Source organism: Rhinolophus sinicus, chromosome 1 (genome assembly GCF_057876585.1).
Source record: "Rhinolophus sinicus isolate RSI-liver-muscle chromosome 1, RSI-T2T, whole genome shotgun sequence".
Lineage (NCBI taxonomy): Eukaryota > Metazoa > Chordata > Mammalia > Chiroptera > Rhinolophidae > Rhinolophus > Rhinolophus sinicus.
This window is the reverse complement of record NC_142501.1, coordinates 73,055,425-73,080,321: the sequence shown is the minus strand read 5'-3', so window position 1 is coordinate 73,080,321 and position 24,897 is coordinate 73,055,425. Positions and strand designations below refer to the sequence as shown.

At 39.5% G+C, this 24,897-nt stretch overlaps 1 protein-coding gene across 3 annotated transcripts in view; it reads right to left on the bottom strand.

The window, feature by feature from the left end:
* ZDHHC17 (zDHHC palmitoyltransferase 17) overlaps positions 1 to 24,897 on the bottom strand; it is a 141,869-nt gene that overhangs the window by 73,643 nt on the left and 43,329 nt on the right. Inside the window, exon 1 of one of the 3 annotated variants that reach the window (XM_088800928.1) lies at positions 9,147 to 9,421. The exons of the other annotated variants lie outside the window; for them this stretch is intronic. Within the exon in view, the coding sequence (XP_088657054.1) occupies positions 9,147 to 9,239 (93 nt within the window). The 5' untranslated portion in view covers positions 9,240 to 9,421. Of the gene's footprint in view, positions 1 to 9,146; positions 9,422 to 24,897 lie in introns of those variants that run through there. 3 annotated transcript variants of the gene reach the window in all.

Here is a 24,897-nt window from a genome sequence, read left to right as displayed (position 1 = left end):
GATCAGATCACTCACATATTTCTGATTGGAATGTAAAACATACAGCCACTATGGCAAACAGCTTGACAGTTTCTTAAAAAACATTAACATACAAGTACCATATGACCCAATAACTGCACTTTTCTGGGCATTTATCCCAGAAAAATAAAAACTTATGTTTACACAAAGACCTATACACAAATAGTTAAAGCAACTTTATTTATAATGACCCAAAACTGTAAACAACCCACATGTCCATCAATGGGTAAATGGTTAAATAAACAGTCGTACATCAACATACTACCCAGTAATAAAAAGGAATGAACTACTGATACACATTACAACCTGGATGAATTTCCAGAGAATTATGCTGAATGAAAAAAGCCAATCCCAAAAGGTTACACATTACATGATCCCACTTAAAAAACATTCTTAAAATTACAAAATTATAGGAATGAAGAGTAGATTAGTATGGGTACACAAAGGCGTTGAGATTAGTGTGGGTACACAAAAGCAATATGACAGATCTCTGTGTCCTAAAAGTGAACCCTACTGTAAAGTATGGACTTTGGGTGAAAACAATGCGTCAATCAATGTGGGTTCATCAACTGTAAAAAATGCACTACTCTGATGCAGGATGTTGATAGTGGGGGACGTTGTGAGTATGTGGGGACAGCGGGTAAATGGGAAATCTCTGGACTTTCTGCTCAATTTTGCTGTGAACCTAAAACTACTCTAAAACATAAAGCCTACTAAAAAAATTTTTTTTAAATTTTTAAGTGAATGAGGATATTCGCAACCACAGCTAGCCAGTAGCTGGCAAACGATATTCAATCAACTCTATAACTACTCTATATCATCACTATCGCATTGTGCTGCGCTATAAAAAAGAGGCAACTGCATGTTAGCAGTTTGAACCTGGATTCAAATTCAGTTCCGCCACTTACCAGCAACTTACCTTCTCTATACCTCAATAGCCTCCTTGTAAAACAGGTATAAAAAAAGGTATGAGAATTGAAAAATGAATATATGTGTAAAACTATTTAGGATAGTGTCTAGTTCATGGTTATAATTTGGTAAGTTTTAGCAATTACCATTTATTAACTATCAGATTGAAGAGATAACATGAAAAGCATACAATACAATGCTTCATACATTAAATATCAAATTAGCTTCCTTTCTCCTCCTGTAATAAAACTTTTCCTACATGTCACGCGCATATCAGAATGTGGGAGTGTTTGTCAGAATCACCTCTAGAACATTTTCAAAATATACAAACCACAAATCCACATACTAAATTAGAAACTTTGAGAGATGTGTATGTGTAGTCTAACAACATTCTCCAAGATTGTAACACTAACACATACATACACACACACACACACACACACACACGTTCTTAATTCACCTAACCCATCTCTCACACAAATCCAGTTCTGATGAAGTTATTGCACACTAGTGATTAATGAGATTCAATGCATTGAAATACCACATATTTTAATATAAATTTCTTGGCGTTTCTAGGTACTGTCTAGATCAGAGGCTGGCAAATACAGCCCACAAATCAAATCTGACCCACCACCTGATTTTATATATGAAGTTTTATTGGAACACAGTACACCAATTCATGTTGTCTATATGGCTGTTTTCATACAACTACCACAGAGTAGCTGCTCCAGAGACTATATGGCCCACAAACTTGAAAATAGTATTTACTATCTGGCCTTTATGGAGTAAGTTTCCCAACCCCTGATCTAGATTATTCATATAGAATATTATTCAGTAGCTCAACTAGAGCATATAGTGTTAAGAGTGAGTTCAATGTAATTAAAGCAAATAAACAATTCTTCACATAAGAGTATAGAGGACACAAATAGTTTTGCCTGATAGAGTCCTTCTTTAAGGAAACTGTCCTATCCTAACTCCATGAGATCTTGGCCAATTACAGTGCCTCTCCCATGACCACAGGGGTGAGCACGTAACCTAAATCAGGACACCCCATGCTACTTTTCAGTGTGAAATAAGGAAGATATGTAGACCCTCTCTAATGGTTGAGATTTGAGATGTACGGCAAAAAATATGCTGGCATCCATATCCCCACTACATGGAAGAAAAAGCTACTCTACACTAGGAGAAAATGTAGTAAAAAGGCAAAGATGAGGAGAGATAGACGAGAGTCTTAGTGACATTCTCAGCTCAGGTTCCAGTTATCCTTAAATTCTACTGCACCTCTGGCATCCTGAATGTGGGTGAGCCAGTAAGTTTTAAATGGGTTGGAAATATTTGAAACCTAAGAATTCTAACACTAGTGACTTCGGTCTTCAGCTCACAGAATGGTTTATTTTATTTTCTTTATTTTCATGAGAATGGGCATAGTTTTGGTCACCAGTTCTGTTCATCCCTCATTAAATCCTGCATAAATTAACAAATGTTCATAATCAGAAACTTATTTTTAAAAACTGAATAAAGGTTTAGTATAGTAACATCTCAATCAGTAGTTATTATTTTTCACTTGATTTTTTTCTAGTATACAACAACTGATTTAAAAAACACACAAGCTATTTGACATATATACCAAAATAAAAACAAAAAATCCTTCAGGTACATTTAGCCCTATCATCTCCATGTCCTCAACAATAATCATTGCTAATCAAAAAGATGAGCTTAAGACACTATATTTTCTGATTTACCAAAGAAAGATTCTATCATATTTAGTATGTATTAATCCTAGAAAATGGAATAATTCATTTGGCAAATTTTCAACGTTTGATACAAAATTGAAAAATACTCTGTTTAACCCTCTGTAACTCGAGAAATTAAGTTCTTCACAGTTTCTCATTTACAGAAGGCTGAAATGTCACTGTACTTTTAAATTAGCTGCCTGTAGCTTTACTTTAAAGAGTTTTTAGTAGAAGATATTATCTGATGATTGAACACTTATTACACTGGGTAAAAATTTTACTTGCATATTTTATAAATATAACATTGCCCTGACTCAATTTTTCAAAGTTGGAAGTTTAAAGTATTTGATATTTTATTCTTGAATTACTCATCTGTAATACAATCTAGATGATGCTTTGAAAGAGAATTGCACATAACCTTGATATTGAAATAACACGTTTTTGGATAATGTGGTTGGTGGGGATTCTGTTAAAAACACATTACATCAAGACCCCCTTAACTGACTAGCTAACCCTAACCACCCTAACATACTCTTAGGATACTCTGGAGGAAAAGAGGTCCATGTACATTTTTAAATTTTTAACAAAATGTGCATGTACTCACACACACATACTCACCTTTATCTATCCTGAGGGATCTGTAGGCCTACAGTTAATCTTTTGTTATTCTGCAATGCCCTGTTCTGTATTCCCCATTACTTTATAGCCTAACAAAGTGTCAAGACCATACTTAGATGCTCAATAAACACTTCTCAAATCATAGCACACATCTTTAAGAAAACAGTGCAAAATAGGCTTGTAATAAAGAGTCCTTTGCCCATCCTCTCCTCAATACCCAGACGACTGATTTTAATTATCTTAGCTACTTAGTTGTCTACATATCTAATATATACATATATATACATATATGTATGTATATATATGTATTACTATTGCTTGAGATATTACTAACTTCTCACCACAATATCAACAGCTAACATTTACTGCGTTACTAAGTGCCAGACACAGAACTTTGTAGATATTATCTCATTTAATCTTTACAACCTCATGAGGCGGGTGCTATTATATCCCCATTTTAGTCTGGAAAATTAGCACACAGTTCAATAACATGCCCAGGACCACACAGCTGGTAAGCAGCAGAACGAGGATTTGAACTCAATCAGCAATACACTCGCATTCATACTTTTAACTTATCTGCTCTGACATCTACCCACTCTACAGTCCACTCTTAATAAATAATTTTGGGATAATTATCTCAAATTCAATAAAAAATAGTGAGCAAAATAAAACAAATAAATTGAAACAGTAAAATGGTATTTCTTGCAACCAAATATAATTTTTTGGTTCCACAGGTCAGTAATTTTCAACTTTGGCTTTGCCCCAATCCATGAGGTAACCAATTAGTTGTATCTTCATTTTATATATACTGACGCACTGGGTACTCTGCTTAAGGTATATCATTTATGAATCTAAATGACATTTAAATGACCTACAGCATTTTACTGATAGGCAAGGGATCCTAAAGACTGCCAGAAAGCTGTTTTGAAAGGTAAGAGTGTGCCAGTAACCAATCAGAATGAGAAAAACAATTTTCAAAGTAATTTTATATCTGCTTTCTGAAAGCAAATGAGTTCATTTATTATATGTATACACATATATATCTCTACACAATAGGGCAAAACAATAGTAATGGAAAAAGGCAAAATTGCTTATAAAATCTGTGAAGACAAGAGACGTAGTAATACTTCGGTTTAATATTCTAAATAAAAAAATGAGACATAAATGTGGACAAAATTAATGTAAAGCAAAAAATGTGACCATTAAAAAAAATGAGAAACTAGAGAAAAGGCAATAGTAAAAGTTTTGAAACTGAGAAAAAAAGGAAGCGAGCAAGAGATGAAAGCCCTAGATAATCTAGGCAATCTAGTTCAAAGCTTTGAATCAGATCTCGCTGAAACAGAGAGCCCCTGTAATACTACTCTGGCAGAAGGGAGTATTGCGGCCTCATTCTAGGAAAAAGCCGAGACAGCTTGCTGAGGACGTACCAGTGGGTGAAATGGAAGACTGGGGACAGCAAGTCAGCTGAACCTGTAGACCAACACACGGTCTCCATCTCTCCGCTGAAGTCTTCCTTCTAGCCATTCTAGATGATAGGAATCTGACCCAGTTTAAGGGCTACACTACTCAATTCAGTACTTATTGGGATTCTGTTAAGTGTTTCACATGCATGTATCTTCCCAACTAAATCATTAACTTCTGGAGAGCAGAAGCTATCGTATTTATTCTCCTCTACCCATACAACCTAGCACAGTGCTATGCATCTAGTAAGTAGATGCTCAAGCCTATCGATCTTGAAAAATCACAACGTTCAATCAGAACATTAGAGTCTGAGGAAATCTTAAGAGATCATCTGGTCCAGCCTCTTTATCTTAAAAGCAAAGAAACTAAGAGTAGTTAAATGTCCACTAGCCTAAAGTCACAAACCTGGGATTAGCACTCTAATCCCCTCATAATCAGTTCATCCTTTTCCAAACAGCCTCTAATTTCTTCCATTATGATAAAATGAATAATCACCCATTTCATCAGAAAACAAAGAAACAGTACCAAGCACCAGTATTCACTACATGTCAAGAACTTTAGTAGGTTAGATTTGCTTGGCAGCCTATGTGCCTAGATCAGCGTTGACTGCTTTATAAACATTATTTAATACTCACAATAACTCTAGAGATAGGTACTATTAACCCAACTGTACTAATGCAGAAAATGTAATTTGACCACGATGATAGTAAGTGGCAGAACGTACATTCTCAGTTTGTCACCAAAGCCGTGGATCTCTTAATCCGTATCCTATATGGTGTCTCAGTGAATTTACCACAAAAATTCCAAAGTCTAAAGAGTCCATCCAGCACAGTGCCTAACCCAAGCAAGATAAATAAATGTTTAAATGACTGACTGAACAAATGGATTATTTCATTAATCAGAAAGTAAGGTTCTCTCACAGTGAATACCTCTAAAAAGGGTTCACTGTAAAAAAAAAAAAAGGGAGGGGGAAGGTCATTGTTCATCTAATTACATAATCCCTTAAGAAAGGTTTTACAGGTGAGCAGTTTGCATACTAACAGAAAATTTAAGGAATGGCTAATTTCTTTACCCTACAAACAATGCATCTATTCAACAAATATTTAGTGAGTAACTATTTTTGTGACACAGTGCTAAATTTGAAGATGAAGAGTAAAATAAAACTTGTTCCTGCAAGGTCCTAATCTACTAAATTAAAACTCACACAAGTTTATAAACCATTCACCAAAACCAAATTAAATGTGTAACAGTCCCTTCTTACTCTGATAGAGGAAAAAGTAACATTAACTGAGCACCTACAATGTGTCAGTTCTTGAACATGAACAAAGTGTGATCAAAAACTACAGTGACTGTTTAAATTGAAAAAAAATTATTACAGTAAAAGACACATTAATCCCCCTCAAATTACTCCCTCTTGTTACGAACACATGTATCCCATCATTCTTGCCACTTTCTGGAAGTCTGCTTTCATGAGTGTCTTTAGTTGCTCTGTTATGGCTGCCTCAATGTCCTGAATCTACTCAAAACGTTTACCTTTCAAGGTCATTTTGACTTTGGGGAAGAGCCAGAAGTCGAACGGTGCCAGATTTGGTGAATAAGGTGGATGAGGACACACCATAATGTTTTTATTATATTTGACAGAAATTGCCATACCAGAAGTGATGTGTGACATGGAGTCTTTCCGTTGTGATCACAAAATACAGTAACTGCTGCTGCCAACTCACATCCAACAGAAAGACAGGGATCTTCAATATGGGAAGGACCACGTCAAACCTTAGTAACTGTGATGTTTCAACTTGTGTGGTGCAGTCAGTCGGGTGTGAGCTACGGTTGAGAGAAGGTGTGTTTTAAAGTGTGCCATCAATCATCCTCCATCATGACAATGCACGGTGTAACACATCACTTCTGGTATACGGTAATTTCTGTCAAATAAAAACATTATGGTGTGTCCTCGACCACCTTATTCACCGAATCTGGCACCACGCAACTTCTGGCTCTTCCCCAAAGTCAAAATGAGTCAGGACATTGAGGCAGCCACAACAGAGCAACTAAAGACACTACTCACAAAAGAGGACTTCCAGAACGGCTTCAGAAAGTGGCAAGAATGATGGGATAAGTGTGTTCGAAGCGAGGGGGAGTATTTTGAGAGGGATTAATGGCTATGTGTCTTTTACTATAATTTTTTTTTTATTTAAACATTCACTGTATTGTTTGATCACACCTCATATAGTCTCACCTAATCCCTTACAGCCAAGTGAACTAGGTAGGCAACATCTCCACTTTCTGACGAACAAATTGAGGCTTTAAGAGATTAAGTACTTGTCTCAGGTTATTTAGATAATTAAATTACTACAAATCCAGAACTAGAACCCAAATCTGTCTGACCAAAAATCTATGTTCTCTCCAAAAGGGGATTAAAAGTATTATTATTTTATTTGCTCACCAAGGCAGAGTATGAGCTTCTTTCCAAGGGAGACTGAAAACAGTGCTTATTTTACAAGAAAAAAGAAAAGATTATCTCACTAATCCTCACAATAGCCTATTAGTTATTATTATTTCATCCCACTATTATAAATGATCAGGCTAGAATTCAGAGAAGTAGCTTGCCCAAGAATGCCCTGCAAGAAAGCAGAACTATACCAGTTCTGCACCAGGTGTAGATGCAACACTAACCACAGGAAAAATGCAGAAAGACTTCAGTCCTATAGTGATAAGCTTAAGGTGCAAAGCACCTAAACTAATCAGCCCTTGTATTTGTTGGGTGAAAAGGATTGGTACATATCATTTATACTAACTTCCACTTTTAAGTATGAAGTCAATTTTCTAGTAATATCCTATTAAGCGCCAATCTGAAAACTGGTCTCTAAACTTCAAGCCTACAGACCATTCCATTACAACAGGCAATCTTCAGATTTGTTACCAGCTAAAATAATTCTTAAAATACCAAACAATGTAATATTTCACAAAGCAAAAGTTTATGAAGAGAGCACAGTATGTTAAAATACACATACAATCAACATTTAAGTATTTGAAATACTTTCACAGGAATAGATGAATACAAATATTCCTTGATGACATTTTCAATGCATCATCTGAAAACTACTTTATTTCTTGACCTTTTTTAGGGCCTCAGTGTGAACTAAAAGACAGGTGCCTCCAATTCCAGTTCTGAAAATGTTACCACTTTGGTTTAAAAAAAAATAAAAAATGTGATTCTTACTGTACAGTTCTGTTTACCAGAAATCCAAAGAACCCTTTTCTATTGAGACTGTCCCAAGCATATCCCTAAGGAATTCTCTCATCTGTTTCAGTGATGAAGGAGAAGGTAGTTGAGTACTAATATATAACATGGATAAGTGCTTGTCCTGATTTGTATTTTAATAAATAATATAAGCATGCTACAAATCAAAATCCAGAAATAAACAGAATCATTCTAATGTTAAATAGCCAGGTAGAGACTTCCATGTTTGTTCACCCTACTACAACACAAAGATTGTCTGCCTCCTTTAACCTCATAAAAACTGCGGTTCTTCAGGAAGTTTTGCCACTGCCCATCCGCACATCACTGTGGATCATTAAAAACAAGAAGTGCATCAAGAATTGTTTCCAGGCCTGAACTAGCACTAGCTCAGCTATAAACTTAGAGGTAAGCAAGTACATTATGTGACTGATCCTGGGGCCCGGCACTGTTTACTTACACGGGAAGATACTCATGTGATGGGAAACATGTTGCACTATTCTCCCTGGCTCCAAAAACAAACAAACAAACAAACAAACAACAAAAAGGTACTTTGAAGAGCTAATGTGAGCGTGGGTCTATTAGCAAAAGTTTTGACCTCTCTTTTTAACTGCTTAAGGACAAATGCTCAAACAAGACATCCGACAAAAGGTGCCTGAGGGGCTGCCTATGGCATAACCTGCAAAGGATATCACTTTGCCCAAAAATCTGTGTCCTTACCCTACACTCCCCCAGAGTGAATAGACAGCGTCATTCACCCTGGCGAAGGTAGAGAAAAAATCCAAACTAGATGGGCTTCCTCCTCGCCCCGGAGAAGCTTGGGGCAGGACTAGAGACTTAAGCTTCAGTTCCAAACCAGCACCAGGCCCTCGCAGTCCGTGCACCCGCGAGCAGTGCGGCGACAGAGCAGAACCATCAACATCTCCACCTCTGTCTTCCATGCACCGCCAGACACTGCGTCCCAGAGCCCGCCCCGGACGGGCCCGCCCCGCTATCTCCTCCCCCGTTATCCGCTCGCAGCCGCGCTCGGGCCTGGCTTTGCCTCCCCGCCCTCCCCAACTTCGGCACGTTCCGCTACTCCACACACGTACGCCACCGCCCTCCGCGAGTCCGGGGAACAAAGGTCCCGGGGCCTGAGGGCGAGGAATGCGCTCGGCGCGGTTCCTTACCTCTGGATGGAGAAGAGGCACGCAGCCTGCTTCAGTATCGTACTCATCCGGGCCGTCCGCCATCTTGGTGTTAAATCCCTCCTCCCGCTGCATGCCGGGAGAAAGCGTTTCACCCTCGCGGGGCTCGGGTGAGGCGGAGGGCGAGCGCGAGGGCTAGCGCGAGCCCCGCCGGAGGCGACGCGACCGCCTCCTCCTTGGAGGGCGCGGGTCCCTGCGCGCGTGCGCGCGAGCCGGACCGGCCCCGAGCGGGAGCGCGCTCTGCTGCACTGCGCCGGGGCAGGCGGGCGGAAGGCTGTGGGCGTGGGCGCCGCTGCTGGGGGCGGGCCCAGGGCCTGAGGCAGATGTGCGCCTCTGGTTCCTCCAGGAGTGCGCCGGCCGGGGTCCAACTGAGTCATTAAGGTGGGAAACCTAGCGGCCGCTCGGAAGCGAGAACAAAGCTCTGGAGCCGCGTAGCGGAGGTCGGAGGCCCAAGCAGCCGAGGCGGCCCGCCGACCACAAGATCCACTGTGGCGCCCCGAGATCCCCGCGACCCCCTCTTAAGAGACCCGGGCGAAACCATCATCCGGCTCCAGGTACAAGGTTTGGGGCTCTCAGGCTGGAGTCCAGACATGCATCTCTCCTGAAGACAAAAGACCGGCACCCCCTTCCTCCAGGATCAAAAAGGTCACCCCGAAATGTATGCCCCCAGGGGCCGCCGGGGGAAAAGACGGATAATGCTTGAGGCTTCCTCCGAAAAAAGCCTTTTTAAAATGGTCCCAACCTGTTCTCCTTGGTCTTGAATGAACAGTAACCACGTAAAAAATTTACGCCCTCAAGGCCCATACACTCCCATCTGCTATATTTTAATATAACCCAGGAATTCAGAACTGAAGTGACTTAACTGAATTTGCTGAAATGCGAACCAGATAAAATGACTAACGCCACTTTCAAAAGCGGGTATTAGGGCTGTATTAGTGTGGGGGACATTTCTTCTTAGAAATGTACTGATGGGACAATTACAGGTTTTTAGCTATTAAAAAATTGTAGGACCTGCTGTTGGCTCAGGTGGCTGGAGCCCCTTGTGGTTACCACATTGGCCAGTGAGCTGCGCCCTCTGCAGCTAAGATTGTGAACAACTGGCTCAGCCAGAGGTTGAGCTGCCCTGGGCTGCCGCTGCTGTGGGCTGCTGTTCTGGTGTGGGCTACTGTGTGCTGCCAGGAGTAGCCGGTGAACAGCCTGAGTGGCCGGCAGCCAGCGGCCAGCAGCCGGGGAGAGCTGCTGTGAGTGGCCTACTGGCAATCGACTGCCTGGGGGGGGGGGGGGGAGCACAGGGCTCATAATCCCAGCATGGGCCAGGGAGTGGTGTCCTACACAGCTAGACTGAGAAACAACAGCTTGAACCAGAGTGGGGGTGGGAGGTGGAAGAAGGGGGGAAAAAGAATTTTAAAAAATTGTAACTCTAAATGCTGGGAGGAAGATTTTTAGCAGAGATCATGAAACATGATCTATTAGAGATCCTGACACTTAACCTATCTCGCATTAAAGCCAAATCAGCCAAAGACAATCAGGAGGAAGCCTGCAATCTGCGAACATCAGATTTATTTGTCTATCAGGACGAAGGGCACATCAGAGGAAGTGTGGATACCACCAGAAAAGGGAGGATGAAGCATCTTCTGTAAGGTTTAGGTTCCCGCCAACGAAGTCAGGAGTGTCTAGGGAGAGCGGGTATCAATTCTGGATTGGATGTTGTTTCTGAGGCGGGATTAAAAGCGGAGATTAACCGGGGATTGGATGTTATCATGAAGAGAGAGCCATTTATTAATTAGCTATGCTCAGTAATAAATGAAATCTCAAAGTGGGCCTGGATGTCATTGGTAAGAAAGCAGTATCACTCAAAGAAGGGTGGATATGGCATTTTACAGCTGCTGCATGGCAGTGGGAAAAACAGGGTTCTCTGATAACTTTGCAACTGGTTTTATTTGTGTCTATCTTCCCAGGACTGGTGCCTTTTCCCATTTCAGTCTGAGCTTATTTTCATTTTTTTGGTCCAGACCCAAACCCAAGAACTAGACAGAATTAGAAGTCTGCCTTGGATGCTCCAAACTGCTTTCAGACACATTTTAATATGGACAGAAGTTATTTTCACTTCAAGTTTCATGTTGCCCCTCCTTACCCTTATGTAATGCATTTACTGGGCGTAGAGAGAATATGGGACTAAAGAATGGAAACAGTGAAAAGTTGGGAGATGGAGTAAAGAAGGTATTGAAGTGGAGTGGAGTGAAGATATTAGGCATGGAGAATGGAAAGGATGTTTCATGGGTGCCTATGTATTAGGAACATGGAGGCAGAAGTATGATGAGGAAATTTCAAAAAGTGAAGATCTTGATCCTTGGCTCACAAAGGTCCTCAATGGAAGGATCAAGGGCCAAATTCAGCCAGCAAAAAATGTTTCATTTGGCCCACATGGGAGTTTTCCAAATATATTTTCAGTAGATACCAAAATTCAATAAACCAAGAGATTTTTACCTTAAAATATAGATTGCTAGTTTACCTGGAAAACATGAGAAATCTGGTTCACTCATTTTCATTACCTGCCTGGCTGCTGTAGACATTTTTATTTGTAACTTCTGAGAATTCTACAACTTAAACATAGAGAAAATACTAAAAGTAGATGAAAAAACTTGAAACTCAACTAGAGTCCATATCTGCCTTGCAAGACTGAAATAAATAGTTATTACATGAAGAAAGAAAGAAACCAGGAACAAGAGCATCCATTCTTGTGAAAATATGTTGAAGATGAGGCTTGGATGGTTCAGTGTGGACCAAAATGAACTCTGTAGATACAATCAGAGGCCATTTTGGTAATTACAGAGTTCTTCACCCAGATTTGAGACAATATATTCAAGGTACCGTAAAGGACAGTCAAGACAGTGGACATGTCAGTGAACAGACTGGCAAAAGAAGAACATAGAATTATGGAGGGATGCAGAATAGTTGCTGAAAGGGAATAAAATACAAAGAGAAGAACTATGAAATGGATTTAGAAGCAGACAGATTGAAAGGAATAGGAAATTATTGTACCGATGTAGAGGATTCATATGTAACTTCAGAAACTACTGGATCTAAAGACAGCATTAGAGATCATCCAGTTCTAGTCCAACTCCAACATTTCACAAGTTGGGGAATTTGAGAAAGCCTCTTAAAGTCACAGAATTGAGTGGTAGTTGAACCATGTCTAGAAACCTCTTTTTATCCATCTATTATGCTTGCCTCTACCCACATATTTTCTGTTATAATTATGCTCAATTAATTATTATGTAGTTCATTTAGTAATTACTTATTAAACATTTGTCCTGTGTAAACGTTAGAATTAGTACCTATAACACAGAGATAATTTTTAAGATACCACTCAGATTGTATGACCTAGCTACATGCTGTTCAGTAATGATCATCCTTAGAATTCTAATCAAACCTATTAATCGTAAGATTTTCCTATAAACCATTTCATAAATTTCTGTCTCTTTAGAATTGTGGACTCTAGAACCAAATAAAATGCTGACTACCTAGAACTGGGGTGGGGCAAGGGGTTGCTATTTTAACAAAAAAAAACAAGCACATATAGCAATAGGCTACAATCCTATTTTAAGTGAAATAAGGATAATATTTTTGTACTCATATTCTGTATGAATCATTGATGTAGATAATATCAAATTAGAGAATTAAAGGAAATATGTGGAATTTGACATGTGTCATAGCCAACTTCTAAGAGGGCCCCCAAGATTCTCATCCGGTATTCACACCTTTGTGTAGTGTCCTCCCACACTAAATACGGCTGACCTGTGCAACCAGAAAGATAACAGCAGAAAAATTGTGTGTGACTTTTGAGGCCAGGTCTTAAAAGGCAGTGTGGCTTCTTCCATGGTCTCTCTTGAATTGCCAGCTCTGGGGAAACCAGCCACATGTCATGAAGACACTCATGCAGCTCTATGGAGAGGTCCACATGGCAAGTAACTGAGGTCACTTGCCAACAGTAAGCACTGACTTGTCAGGCTTGTGAGTGAGCACGATTCTCCAGCCCCAGTCAAGTCCAGCCGACATCCTGACTGAAAGCTCATGAGAAACCCTAAGCCAGAATCACCCACCTAAACTACACCTGGATTCCTGATCCTTAAAATTGTGTGAAATGTGTTTATTTTTCTAAACTGCTAAATTTTGGCATAATTTGTTATACAGCAATAGATAATTCATTATGTAAATAATGAAACCCCTGAAGTCATTTGCAAAGTTGTATGTTTATTTGATGAATACGGTAGGATCAAAACATTCAACCTGATTTATTACAACTGTTTTTTGTTGTTTTAATTTTTTTTTTTTTTTTTTTACTAAACTTTACTCCCTTAGAAAGAATGTGTAATGGATTTTGTTGTTATTTTTGTTGGGGGAGGGGAAGCTGTGGTATTCAAATTCTTCCTTTCCAGGGAATGTTGGAAGACTGAGCTAGCTAGACATATCACTAAAGAGTAGAATCAGTGTGAGTGGCTTGGGGGTCAGCCTTTAAGGACCATCAGAGTCTCTTGTTAAAAAAAGAGAAAGAAGGGTGGGGAGGAGGAGAGAGAAGAAGGAAGGGGAAGGAGGGGAGGGAGAATGGAACTTTGTGTTGAGAAATAATGAGGATTTGAAACAATAATGTATACCCAGGGTGCCAAAAAAATGTATACACATGACTTGTATTCATCTTTTGTTATTGGTATATGTTGAGTATTACAGTTTTAATGCAGTTTTTTCCTTTCTTAAAATGTATATACATGTTTTTGGCCCCTCTGTATATTGGAAGGGGACTGGGGAGAGAGGATTGTCCAGGTGGCAAGAGTATGGATTGCTGGATCTGAACTTGTCTAAGGAAGTGTCCTGCTGCCTGGAAATATGAGATGAATGCATACAGTGAAGAAGAGAAGATTCCACTGTGAGGGCATGTGCAGTGCCCAGAAGTTTCATGGATCAGAGCCCTTGTGAAACCCAGGGCTTCCCTTCAATCTGTATGTGGGAGCAAATTTTTCTTCTTAAGCACCAGCGTTCCATCACTTTACTACACCTTGGGAATAACTCAAGGTATGGCCATGCCAGAAGGTGCCACTACGTTTTACTCTTTGCCTTTGACCCTCATCTTCTGCAATATTCCAGAGCACCTGTAAGCACAAAGGGACCCCCTGAGTACCTGCAAGTTGGGAGATAGGAGTATCTGAGAAAGGCTTCATGGAACAAGCTTGAGATCCTCAACTAATACAGTGATCAATGAAAGCCCTTCTTATATCCATATGCACATGTTTTTTCTGGGGAGAGCATCCCCAGCTTTCATCGTATTTTAAAGTGGGTATATGATCCGAAAAAGTTTGCTCAAATCTAGGAACATTTCAAATGTAAAATCCACGAACATTTCAAATGTAAAATCCACAGTTTTAGAAGTATTGCCTCCTTTTACATTAATGAACATTTTCACTGGGGATTTTTCTGTATTATTTAAATGACATTAATTTATACGAGTGGTTTATAAATGATAATCTCCATCAGAACAGGATTGTATATACCAATCCTATACATAATACTTAGCACACTGCTTTCTCCAAGTAATTATTCCATAATTATGTGTTAAATGAATGAAGAAGAAAAAAAGGAAAGCATATATGATCCTACGTAGGACAAAATTCCACATCATTTATTTCCCCCAAGGGTAAAAAAGGTACAATTAGACCAACTTTGTTAGGATTCAGATAGTATGTTTGGTTTAAAATAGAAAATGATCCAGAGTCTGCTGGTTAATCTGCATTCCCCTTTCTCCCCACTGCCCCGCTCCCAAATCCATTCTTTGCTCTTTTCAGCCTGTGCTTTAGCCAATTGATCACCAAGGACTGCATCTCCTAGAAGACATGGCCCAGGTGGCTGCTGTTTGGGTTTGACAGATGGGAGGAACTGGCAGAACAAATAGGTCAGAGTATTTCTTCCCAATCCCCTTCTGTTTTGACAAGGCACCTGTGTCAGCAGCTTCATTCCTCTAAGATGACAGTACCTACTTGGTGATCCCTCTTCTACAGTCCCAGCTGTCAGCTGGCTCTCCTCTCCATGTGCCCTCAGCCGGAGGGTATGGCTTGTTTCTGGGTGCCTGCCATCCTTCACTTGTCCCCTTAAACCTACCCACTTCACTGTAAGTAGTACTTTCATTTGCACTTGTTCCTTTGGATCATGTGGAAGGAATTCTATTTCCTGGAGGGGCCCTGGCTGATACACATTTTATGTGCCAGTCACTGTTTTAAATGCTTCAGGACATTATTTCATTTAATCCTCACATGCAGCCTAAGAAGTAGGTACTGTTAATATCTCCCTCTTACAGGTCTGTTATCCCTTTACGGTGAGTTAACATGATGGCTATGTAGGATTGTAACAGGGAGTCTGTAGACATCTACATGCTAGGTAGTTTGCAAACAACAAATGATGCATCAACAGTCCCTGGAATCAAATATGTAGATAATAGCTAATAAGCCATTAGATTGATATATGCTAGTTGATTACGTATCATGACTAGGTATGACTTGTTGCTATAAAATTATTTCTCTGACCCCAATGTCAAATGCACTGTTAACTTTTCTATGACAATTCAACAGTCCCAGAAAACTGTTTGTAATTCACTATCTACATAGTATTTACAATTCATCGCAACTTCAAAAGGAGATGAAGTTAATTCATATTGAAAATAAATCTTTTACATCGCTACTAGTAGGCAATGAAAATAGTTGAGAGAAGCTTTATGCCATAGCGCTCTGTGAATTAGGGGGAAATATGGAAAACTTAAAACATGTTTTCAATGATCTCCCACAGATTTTCCCATCTTTGCCCATTCTCTGCTTGCCTCCTATATGCTGCCATATAGTTAGTATCATTTATGTTTTACAGAATGACTACACATTCTGCTCTGCACATCTTCACTGACCCAAACCCACACTGAGAACAAATTGGTGTTTCTTATACTTTGTTTTAAAAAAAAGAAGAGAGCTTTGATTCAGCTGTTGTGACACATGAAGGAACTGGCCCCAACTATGACACCCACTCTCTTGTTATCCTGAATCTAGGGCAGAATGCTGTTATATTTCAGGCATGCTTGGCTTAGGGCTGGAAAGGATGGCAGTCATGGTGCTAATATGTCTTGACTCACTATATTGGACTCCTGCCACGGTTCCTGTTCAGGAGGATATTAAAAGAGCGAACTTTTATATCGGGGCTTCATTAGGATAGTATGGATGTATGGTAGCTGTTGCAGGCTTAGACTGTGACCAGGCCACTTCCATAATGTTCCCCAGCATTGCTGTCCCTAATCTCTTGCCCAATTTCCTAGTCCATCATTGGAACCTAATTGGTTTATGTCCCCTCAGGCTATTAAATCAGAAACTCCGTGGCTCTTCTCTTTGGCTTATTTTCACCTAAGAATCAAACTGAGAGTTGGAAATTTAAGTATAGTTGGCTCATCTACTTTATCTTACTTAGGAAACAATTTAGTAAATCAAAACATTGTTCTATCCAGATGTCCCAGGCTAGTCAGACCACCTGGGTTTGAATCCCAGTCCCATCACCTTAATTCTGTGACCTGAGGAATGTTACATATGTTTTCTGGCTGTAACATGCTTGCATGGTAACCATGCCATTTGTTTTCATCTTGCTCAGGCTGGGATAGCTCTGACAGACATTCCATTTGTTCTCATATGGTGTGGGGGACTTTTTCTTTTCTCCATATCTGAGTCAAGTTTGGTTTCCACTCTTAATTTTTGTTTGAGGATAGTGTAATTTATCTTCTGTTTACTTTTCTGTACATTGAGGAAATGGTAAAGGAGAGAGAAGCTTTGCTGAAGCAAGATACAGGCTGTGTTAGAAAACCTGGGTCATGCTCTCTTCACTGAGTATTATATATCACTGAGTATTATATATGTAGCTGAAAATTATGTATCATTCCCATAGGGAAATGTCTTCAGGCATCAGGCAGTCTCCCCATCTTAGTGAGTAGCCCTGGAACTTTCACTTTCATTAGAGTCAGTCCCACAGTTCACTTTCTCCATATCACCAGCCTTTTTCACAGCTATTTCTAGTAATGTACAGTGAAAAAATATAAGGAGATGCATTAGGTTTGTTTCTCTACGAATTTGGGGATATTAGTGTGACTCAGAATTTGTTATATTTACCAGTATAGCTTGAGATGGGTAGGTGGATGAAAGGGCAAAGTTAAGAAGTAAGCCCAATAGTTCTCTGCTCTGTTTCAGAATGTGATGTTCTTTGTGTGCTTGCCAGTTTTTTCTTTTTCTTTTTTTTAACTTTAGGGTATAGCTGAATTGGTGAATTTTCTAGATCTTTTTTTTTTTTTTTTTTTTTTTTTTGAACAGCTATTAAGGGTAGAAAATCTGTGGTGCAGTTTTAGTTGGTCACCTGGACATTTCAAAAAACCCCAACACATGGGAGTTTTCCTTCACACCTGCTCAGCTTCTGCTATGCTGATATAATCAGATGCTGATATAATCAGATGGTGACATAATTAGATGTAGAAAGTATTCTCACATCACTGAACCTGAGAGTCCCCTTAACTCCTCCACCCCTCACTGCTGAGTTGGGCTCTTTCTATAACTGGTTATTCCATTCATTCCATGATTTTTTCCTAATTTAATTCTCTGAGATTAATCTCAAATTCAGCTTTTGGAATACATGCTGTTAGATTAGTCCATCATTAGAATGTCCTGAGAACTACAGATTTCCAAACATACATACACACAATTTTGCATATATATTGGAGGATTCAGGACTCCCTGAGCATAGTCCATGGACCCCATGTGAAAAAAAATCCCTGACTGTTATAAATCATAGTTTTAATTCTGGAATGATGTCTTTAACCTATAAAGGACTTTGAGAGCTCATCTATTAGTAGTTTATCATAGTGCCTTCAAACAAAATAATTCTCAGTAAATGTGATATAGAAGAATGAGTATTATAAGAAACTGAATACTGGTTCTGGCTTTCCAGCTAATTAACTGTATGATCTCTGTCACTTTAATTTTTCAGCTTCAGTTTTTTCATCTGTAAAACCAAGGGGGTTGTAATAGGTGCTCTCTAAAGTTTCTTTTATCTTTATGATTCTAATTGTAATAATACCATCCTCAACAGATGATAATTTCCTTTTTAACTGTCAGAATGAAAAGTTTACACTGTCTATAATTAACCTCTGTTCTGTTCTGTCTCTGGTAGTTTTTACAACCCGAAATTTCTTCCTGATTTCTATCCTAAACCTCTCATGCTGTAAGTCTCCTTCATTTTATTTTCTTCTCAAACTTCTTAATATTTTCTTTTATCTTCCTTACCTAAATCATTCCCAGACCGGTAAAGTTGGACTAATGAAAACTAAGGAAGGACTTCCATCACTAATACACCTTTTCCCACTTCTAAATCATTAATGCATGTGGTAACTGAGACAAGACACGGTCCTAACACCCACAGGCAGTCCATTAGATAGTCTGTCTCCCAGATAAGAGCAGCTAAACTGTTGTAGTATCTCAGAGAGCTATTCCCTGCTCTTTTCTATTAGAGTATACCCTTCTAAGCTTCACTCAGAGAGAAGATGGCATAGCTAAAGATACCACATTAAGAAATGCAAAAATAGAAGTGAAATCATTTATCTGAATCTAGGGCCTTATTCCATTTTAGGCATCAATATTGAGTTACTACACCCCCAGACTCCTGCAGAATCCTATTTGAAATACCTGTCTAGAAATGAACAATTTTCTCTTTTTTTAAATCAGCTTTTCAATTTTAAAAGTAATAATTTCACATTCTTTTAAAAATGTAAATAATAAAGTAATATCTGCAGTTAAAATTAAGCCTTTTTTCCTCCCTATTCATCCCAAGAACACTTCCCAGAGTTAATAACCATGGTTAATCAAAGTCTTCCCAAAATTTTAAGATATATATGTGTGTATATATATTATATATATATTTATATGTGTATATATATATATATATATATACATGTGTGTGTATACACACACACACACACACACACACATATATGTATCCTTTTTTTAAAAATTTGTCTTGAATATTTCCATTGCAGCATTTATAGTTCTATTTTATTCTATTTAATGGCTTATTTAATATTCTCCCAGGTCCTGGTATATCAGTTAGAATATTGAATACTTTTGGTTTTAAGTCACAGAAAACTTGTCTAAAAGGGGCTCATATGATAAGGACCTTTATTATTTCTTACAACAAGAAGTTCAGAGTCAGGTTAATTCAATATTTCACTAATTTCAAGAAGATTCTGTATTTTTCAGGTTAACTCAACAGCTCAGTTCTATTATGAAGATGCAATCTGGTTCCTTCCTTCTACTCTGCTATTCTCAGTAAAAAGGTGAGAAACCCACCGACGCAACATGGCTTAAGCAGCTCTAGGCATTATTCATCTCTTACCACAGCACTATCTACAGGAAATTAAAAGGACTGTTCCTTCTCATTTGCCCCTTTTTTAAATGAAGGAAAGCTTGCAGAATACCACCTTTCAAGTCACATTGGTCAAGATTTGACTAACTGTCCGTGTTACAGCCAATCTTTGACAAAGAAAACGAGACCACCCTGATTAGCTTATACAAAGGATTGGCAAACTGTGGCTTATGGGTAAATCTGGTCTATTGCCTGTTTTTGTATGGCCGGTGAGCTATGGGTTTTATAGTCTTAAATGGTTACAAAAAATCAGAAGAAAAATAATATTTTGTGGCATAGGAACGTTATGTGAAATTCAAAGTTCAATGTCCATAAATAAAGTTTAAGTATTCTTAAAGACTGTCCTTTACACTACAACAGCAGTTGGAACAAAGACCATATGGCTCACAGAGCCTAAAATATTTACTTCTCGGTCCTTTACAGGGAAAGCTTGCTGGCGTCTGATTTAGACTATCACCAGAGGTCAGGGAGCCCCTCCCCTGAACACCAGACAATTTGGTCAGTAAGCAGAAACAAAATCTGGGCTCTTCTCAGCAAGAAAGGAAAGGGGGAGAAGAAATGGATTTGACTAGGGAGTCGACAATGTCTGTTCTATGTTACCACACATTTTCCCTAGAAATTTCAATCAGCTCTCTCAGAACAGATTCATCTTGAAATGTTCACAGGTAAGGGCAACTCTGGTCTCAATGTTGGAAAGTGAGCTGGTTTTCACATTGCTTTAGGCTAGGCAGGTTTGGTATAAGAACTCTGTAATTGTCTCTTCATTGTTTATGAAAAGAAGTCCCAACTAGCATGGCACACAAAATTTCTGAACCTGACTCCTACTTACCTCTCCAGCATCCCTTGCCACCTCCAGCACATGACTCTATTGCTTCTCCCATTGTGAAACACTTAAATTTATCGACCCTTTTCCTGCCTCTTTGCTCTTATCCATGCTGTTGCCTCTATCTAACACTCTTCCCTCTTTTCCACAGAGAAAATTTCTACGGTGAGACTTTAAGACATAACTCATTTGTTATTTCCTCCAAAAAACCTTATAGTACCACATCTGAGGCTCTCTCTTTGTTGTCTTTCTTGGGTTCTCTAAAAAGAAGAACCTGAGACAAGGGTTCCTCACATCCATTTATTTCAGGATGTAATCCCAGGGAACACGAGTTAAGGGTAGAGGACTAGGAGTAAAACAGAATAAGAAGAAAACCAATACAGAGGTATACTATTGACTTAGTTACCTTAATAGGCAATGGGGGCTCGGCCCTGCTGGACACCTTCTGAGAGGCCAGAATTCAAAATTGTTTGCTGAGACACAGAAGAAGGGAGCATCTCATCCCCTATTAATATATGTTGTCCCAGAAAGTGTTCGCTCTCTCATACTTCCATGTTTCCTGAGCAGCAAAGCCTGAGGGTAGAAAGTAAGAGATACCTGGTGCAGCCATCAAGTGTCACCTTGGCTCACCTGGTAGCTTTGAATATGAAATCAGCATAAGAGACATCTGATATACTCCAGAATGTGCATTCCCCAGATCTGTTGGTAGTCTGCATTATATGTGTTCTATCACAGAACTTTCAAGGTGGTAGCTAATAGCAATGCCTACATAAGATTCAATACAGGAGTGTTAGAGGAACAAGCAACATGCCCTGAAGCTGTAATTGGTCTCAATGTCATAAGTGATCAATTCATCCTCTCTCTCTTCTGCCACTCTGCTTGATCTACATTGTTTGCCTGGTGGGTTACCCAGTTCTTTGTCTTCAAGGGGCCAGAGCCCCTAGATGCTTTAGCCTGATTGGGTAAGGACTGTTGCATTTGTACTTTTATGGTTATCATTGCATGTGGAAGCCTTAAGAACTGGGTGTGGAAGCACCTTGCTTAGCAGGTCCAGCTGGCATAATGTCATCGGTGTAGCATGATGTTCTATAGAATGTCAAGTTGATCAATGTCCTTGTGGACTACACACATTGTAACAGAGAGCAGGAAGCTCTGGGGAAGCAGTGAGTGTGCACTGCTCCCCTTCCCACATAATGGGAACTCCTTTTAGCTCCTTTTTATTGACAAGGATTGAGAAGATTCTACTCCCTGGAACAACAACGATATACTAGGTGCCAAAGGTTGTGTGGTTACATTCTAGTAAATATACCATAGCAGCTGTGATTTGGGCTATCCTTAGGTTAAGTTTACAGTAGTCCATCATCATTTTCTATGATGGATCTGGTTTTTTGCAGTGGCCAACAGTCTAAATAGGTAAGATGAACAGGAGATGATGGGTGCTAACACCTCTGAATCCTTTAGTTTTTTTGATGGTGGCACGAGTCTCCATATATTTGCTCTCAGGATGTTGTATTCCTTCTGATTCACTATCTTAGCCAGTAAGGATGTGCAGTTTGAGGGGCCTCATTGGTCCTTCCTATTACAATAATTCTTACTACCCAGGTCAAGAAAACAAAGTGAGGGTTCTGACAGGTGCTAAGCACATTCCATTCCAATTGTTTACTTGGAAACCAGAGATATAAGCAAAGGAGGGTCTGTGAATCCATTGGAACAGTTTGAGAGGAATTTGAGCCATCTGGTTTCCCTCTCTACCCAGAGGCTTTATAGTGCTTCTAGCTTCTTGGTATTAGTGTCAGCTCAGGCCCTTTATCCACGGAGTGTTGAAATGTCCATATGGGAGTGAAGTCGGGAAGCATGGGGAGAGATTCCCCTTGATCTCTCCCCTTGAAGTTACAAGTTAAACAGCTATAATTTAACAAAGGATTCCCTGTGCAACACACTAACATATCTGATCACACATCAAAACATCTGAAGGTGGGGGCAGCGGGTGGCTCAGTTGGTTAGCATGCGGTGCTCATAACACCAAGGTTGCCGGTTCAATTCTCACAAGAGCCAGTGAGCTGCGCCCTCCACAACTAGATAGAGTGAAAACAATGGCTTGACTTGGAGCTGATGGATCACGGAAAAACACACTGTTCCCCAACATTACCCAATAAAAATTAACAACAACAACAACAAAAAACAAACATAGGAAGGTGGGCAAATGGGGATAGATGGGGGAGGAAGGAAGGGAGAATAGCAGAGATAGTGCTACAGACACAGCCCGGAGCTCACTGCATATCGTGGGAGAGGGGGGATTCAGGCTGCAGGTGCAACCTCTGTGGGCCTGAGCATTCCTGCTTGAGTGATCAGCATTTATTATGGCTGAACCCAGCAATTGGGGCAGAGACTAAATACAAAAGTGTGACACCCGTCACCTTGCAGCCACCATCACCAGGCATAAAATAATGCCATGGAACCTGGACACTTCCCCCCAACCTTCCCAGAGCTAGCAGTGGGCCCCAGAAGAAACTGTAGGAGTGAGTGTCGGGTTACAGAGCAGAATATCTACAGCCCTGAGAACTGGACAGATAGTTCCTGAGTAGCAGACGCTCGCTACAGCTAATCCCAGTGACAAGGATGGAGATACAGAAGTGAAGCAGCCCCTATCACCTCTGCTTTTCAACATACTGTTGGAAGTCCTTGCCAGAGCAATCAGGCAAGAGAAAGAAATAAAAGGCTTCCAAATTGGGAATGAAGAAGTTAAATTGTCACTCTTTGCAGATGACATGATGCTATATACAGAAAACCCTAAAGACTCCACCAAAAAGCTATTAGAAACAATCAGCAAATACAGTAAAGTTGCAGGCTACAAAATCAACGTACAAAAGTCCATTGCATTCCTACATACTAACAATGAAATCTCAGAAAAAGAAACACAAAAAAACAATTCCTTTTGCAATTGCAGTAAAAAGAATAAAATACCTAGGAATAAACTTAACCAAGGATGTGAAGGACCTATATGCTGAAAACTATAAGACATTTTTGAAAGGAATTGAAGAAGACACAAAGAAATGGAAAGACATTCCATGCTCATGGATTGGAAGAATCAACATAGTTAAAATGGCCATATTACCCAAAGCAATATACAGATTTAATGCAATCCCCATCAAAATCCCAATGGCATTTTTTAAAGAAATAGAACAAAAAAATGATCAGATTTGTTTGGAACCACAAAAGACCCCGAATAGCCAAAGCAATCTTAAGAAAAAAGAACAATACTGGAGGTATCACACTCCCTGACTTTAGCTTGTACTACAGGGCTACAATAATCAAAACAGCATGGTATTGGCAGAAAAACAGACACATAGACCAATGGAATAGAATTGAGAACCCATAAATAAAACCACATAAATATGGACAGATCATTTTTGACAAAGAAGCTAAAAACATACAATGGAGGAAAGACAGCCTCTTCAATAAATGGTGCTGGGAGAATTGGATAGCCACGTGCAAAAGAATGAAACAGGTCTGCTTTCTGTCACCATGTACAAAAATTAATTCAAAATGGATCAAAGACTTCAGCATAAGACCTGACACAATACACTGCATAGAAGAAAACATAGTTACTAAACTTATGGACCTTGGGTTCAAAGAGCATTTTATGAATTTGACTCCAAAGGCAATGGAAGTAAAAGCTAAAATAAATGAATGGGACTATATGAAACTTAAAAGCTTCTGCACAGCAAAAGAAACCATCGACAAAATAAAGAGGCAACCAACTGAATGGGAGAAGATTTTTGCAAACAGTGCCTCCGATAAGGGGCTAGTATCCAGAATATACAAGGAACTCATGCAACTCAACAACAAAAAAACGAACAACCCAATTGAAAAATGGGCAGAGGACTTGAAGAGACATTTCTCCAAAGAGGACATACCAATGGCAAATAGACATATGAAAAAATGCTCAACATCACTAATCATCAGAGAAATGCAAATAAAAACCACAACGAGATATCACCTCACCCCAGTCAGAATGGCTAACATCAACAAGACAAATAGTAACAAGTGTTGGAGAGGCTGTGGAGAAAAGGGAACCCTCATCCACTATTGGTGGGAATGCAGACTGGTGCAGCCGTTATGGAAGGCAGTGTGGAGGTTCCTCAAAAAATTACAAATAGAATTACCATATGACCCAGCAATCCCTCTCCTGGGTATCTACCCAAAAAATCTGAAAACATTTATACATAAAGACACATGTGCTCCAATGTTCATTGCAGCTTTGTTTACAGTAGCCAAGATATGGAAACAACCAAAATGTCCTTCAATAGATGAATGGATAAAGAAGTTGTGGTATATATACACAATGGAATACTATTCGGCGGTAAGAAAAGATGATATAGGAACATTTGTGACAACATGGATAGATCTTGAGAGTATAATGCTAAG